The sequence below is a fragment of the Mandrillus leucophaeus genome, unplaced genomic scaffold (genome assembly GCF_000951045.1).
Source record: "Mandrillus leucophaeus isolate KB7577 unplaced genomic scaffold, Mleu.le_1.0 Scaffold180, whole genome shotgun sequence".
Taxonomy (NCBI): Eukaryota; Metazoa; Chordata; class Mammalia; order Primates; family Cercopithecidae; genus Mandrillus; species Mandrillus leucophaeus.
Window position 1 is genome coordinate 757699 of NW_012101810.1, and position 3848 is coordinate 761546.

A 3848-nucleotide genomic window follows, 5' to 3' on the forward strand; every position below is an offset into this window, starting at 1 on the left:
GTGCGTGCCACCACACCTGGCTAATTTTTGTGTATTTAGTAGAGACAGGGTTTCACCATGTTGGCCAGGCTAGTGTCGAACTCCTGACCTCAAGTGATCCGCCCACCTTGGCCTGCCAAAGTGTTGAGATGACAGGCGTGAGGTACCGCGCCCGGTCCAGAAAACTTGAATGTTTTCAACACACCTCTTGGGGCACAGATTTATTTTTTCAATTCAGATGAAGTTCACATAACATCAGTTTACCCAGGTTTAAGTGAACAATTCGGTGGCAGTAAGTCCATCCGCAGTGCTGTGTGCTGCCGCCTCTACCTCATTTCGGGACCCCGTCACCCCCCAAAAGAAACCCCGTACCATTAGCTCTCCACTTCTCCTCCTGCAGCCCGCCCCTCCTTGGCCTGCTGCAGACCTCTCCCACCTGTCCCCGCCGGGTGGCAACTGCCTGGCCGTCTGGCACAGGCAGGTGAGGGCGCCAGGCGGTCAGCAGTTTCCTGGGAGCCAGCTGCCACCCAGCAAACAGACAGGAGGATAGAGTGTCAGCCGTGGGAGGGGACAGGAGGAGACAGGCCTGCAGCCTGGGGCCCAGGTGGGCCACTGGGGACATGAGGCACTGGCCGCCCCGCCCCAGCCTGGCACAGCCCTTCAGATCCCGGCCTTGCCCCACCCACAGTGGCCACCAGTGGGGGCCACGTGGCCATGAGAATGACCAGCTAGGCTTCCCTGGAGGCTGGGCCTCCCCAGACTGGGCCAGGTGCTTCCTGCCAGCAAAGGTAGAGCCGGGCACTGTGACCGCAGACCAGAGGGAGAGGAGGAGGCTGGACTGGGCTGTGAGTGTGGGAGAGGGTGAACTCAGGACCCCAGCAGGTTTGTAGGAGACGGAAGAACAGGCGCCTGCGGCTGCCGAGAACCCCAGCAAAGCCGGGCTCCCAGGCGGGCGGGCAGGTGCCGGGGAACCAGTGAGGGCCGCTCCTCCCATGGGGCTGGTTGCACACCTTCTGCCGGGGCAGGCAGTGCTGGTCTGCGCCTGCTCCCCAGACCTCCCGGGCAGGCAGGGCGGCAGGGGTTCCCCTCTTCCACCCCACTGGAAGACAGTCTTTGTCTCCTAAGAAGCAGGCTCCCTGCAAACCTGAGACTTGGAGGTGGAAGCTGGTTTTACAAGGGGGAACCGAGGTGGGGCCCTAAGGTCACAGGTGGCTGATGGGGTGAGCCTGGATGGCTGAGCTTGGAGCAGGGAGGGAGCTGGGCCTGGCGCTGGTGTCCCTGTGCGGGGCGCGGCCTGGCGGGTGGTTCAGCCTCTCACTGTCTCCTCCCTCCCCGGCTGCTTCCTGCTGCTGGGAACCGGCACCTTTGCCCTCACTCCTCCCGGTGTGTGTCCTTCCTCCCTCTGCAGATGAGTAATGTCTCAGGGATCCTGGAGACAGCTGGTGTCCCCCTGGTGTCAGCGACCTGGCCGCAGCCCAACCCCTCGCCGGCCGTGCCAGCTGGGCCGCAGATGGACCACATGGGGAACGGCTCCCAGGGGGCCCCCTGGCTCTTCCTCACCTCCGCGCTGGCCCGAGGTGTCTCAGGAATCTTCGTGTGGACTGCCCTGGTGCTCACCTGCCACCAGGTAAGCCCTCCCGCCCCCGAGCCTCCTTCAGGACCCCGGTCTCCATGGGACGTGGCCGTGGCTCAGCCCGGCCCCGCTGGGTGCTGCTGCTACAGATGCTGTCAGAAGTGGGATTGGCCAGGGCACGGGGGAGGGGATGAGCTTCCCCAGGACGTGGCGTGTAGGAGCTGGGCCTGAAAATGGGGAGGTCCCTGCCAGACTGAGGGCAGAGCACCCACCAGGCATCCCTGGCTATTTCACAGGCTCCTCACCCGGCTCCCTGAGGTCAGCAGTGTGGTCCCATTTCACAGACAAGAAGACTGAGTCTCAGAGAGACCAGAGGCCTTTCCCAAGCTCACGTAGTTGAAAAGGGTTAGGGGCCTTCTCCCTCCAGAGGTGTGGCACCCTGGAGAAGGCTGGTGGGGGGTTGGCAGGGGGTTGGACTTTGCTCTGTAGGGAGCTGGGGAGCAAAGGTCACAGCTTGGCTGGAGGCACTGGAACTCCTGTGTGGGAGACAGGCGAGAAGCAACTTCCTCAAGCCCCAAGCCACATACACAGCCCCCGACCCGCAGCAGTCCCCAGGTGGGAATAGAACAGCCCCCAGGTAGAGAAGTGGCCAGGCGCGGTGGCAAGGAAGGGCCAGGCAAGGGCAAGGAGGAAGTGGTGCCCGAGGGTAGGGGGTGGGCAGAGAGGGCAGAGGGTCAGGGACGGGACCCACCTAAGAGCCTCGGATACACAGAGAGGCCAGGGCAGTGTGTGCAGGGGTGGGGTGGGAAGGCGTGTACAGGCCAGCGAGGGCCACACAGCTGCAGGGGTTTGTCCAGAGCCCTTGACCCCAGTGTGGGGAGGCAGCTTTCACGGGGTGCTGGGAGCCCAGGAAGGCTGTGGAGGGCTGGGCTGAGAGCAGAGCTGCTCCCCGGGTGCACGGGGCACTGGTGTAGGGAATGGATCTGTAGGTGAGCCAGGGCAGGGGGCCATCAGGAGACTGGCAGGCAGGGACCCCGATGGCCACAAGCCTCCGAGGTAGCATCTCCGTGATAGCTGATTAGCTGCTTATTCGCTGGGCATGGAGGCCTGCACCAGTAGTCCCAGCTACTAGGGAGGCTGAGGTGGGAGGATCGCTTGAGCCCAGTTCAAGGCTGCAGTGAGCTGTGACCAGATAACCAGAACCAAAGGTAGACGTGTATGAGTGTGGGCCTGGAGGGTGCAGAGCCGCAGAGATGGTGCCGAGGCAGGCCCTTCCTGTAAGGCCATCAGAGAGGGCTTCCTGGAGGAGGCCGTCTTTGCGCTGTAATCCTGGGAACCGGCTGTGTGTGTGCGGCTATAGTGTGGCTTCAGCTTCATGGGGCCTCGCGGTCAAGACAGGGCTCATGGAAACCCCTTGAGCTGGAGTTCAGGCCCTGTCCCACCCCTGAGCCCACCTCCAGAGCCACCCTTGAGTGAGGAGTCCCAGGCAGGACACAGAGTGGCTGGATCCCCCTTGCTTTATACATGGGAGGACCAGGGCCGGAGAGGACAGTGGCTTGTCAAGGTCACCCAGCCAGACAGCGCCAGCCCCGGGAGAGGTCTCCTGATGGCTGGTCATGTCGTCCCTCCCAGGCACCGGCGGGGAGTGTGTGACTGATAAGAGTCTGTTCCTGCCGCCAACCTCCCCCAACTCCCTGAGCTGCACCCCAAGCAGCCAGGTGCACGTCGCTTCTGCTTGCCTGCCGCCGCTCACGCATCTCCTCCAGAAAGCCTTCCACACGGGCCCCCGTGCACCCAGCTCCCAGGCTCGGCTGACCCTGTCTGAAAGGGTCCTCAGACAGGACCCTTTGTTGTGTCCTCACAGAAAACTTGGAAAATCGGTCGGGCACGGTGGCTCACGCCTGTAACCCCAGCATTGTGGGAGGCCAAGGCGGGTAGATCGCCTGAGGTCAGGAGTTCGAGACCAGCCTGGCCAACATGGGGAAACCCCGTCCCTACTAAAAATACAAAAATGAGCCAGGCATGATGGTGCGTGCCTGTAATCCCAGTTACTCGGGAGGCTGAGGCAGGAGAATCACTTGAACCCAGGAGGCGGAGGTTGCAGTGAGCTGAGATCCAGCCACTGCACTCCAGCCTGGGCGACAGAGCGAGACTCTGTCTCAATAAAAAATAATAATGATAATTAAAAATAAATAAATAAATAAATAAATACAGGGAAAATCTAGAAAGTTTAAAGGCAAACATTATAATCACCCATATTTTTTCCCAGGTTTTCCTTTTTTTTTTTTTTTTTTTT

General features: G+C 61.2%; 1 protein-coding gene across 1 annotated transcript in view; it reads left to right on the plus strand.

The window, feature by feature from the left end:
* The first annotated feature begins 454 nt into the window (after positions 1 to 454).
* TMEM184A (transmembrane protein 184A) overlaps positions 455 to 3848 on the plus strand; it is a 10293-nt gene continuing 6899 nt past the window's right edge. Inside the window, exons 1-2 of the mRNA XM_011977547.1 lie at positions 455 to 767; positions 1388 to 1606. Of these exons, the coding sequence (XP_011832937.1) occupies positions 600 to 767; positions 1388 to 1606 (387 nt within the window). The 5' untranslated portion in view covers positions 455 to 599. The remainder of the gene's footprint in view (positions 768 to 1387; positions 1607 to 3848) is intronic.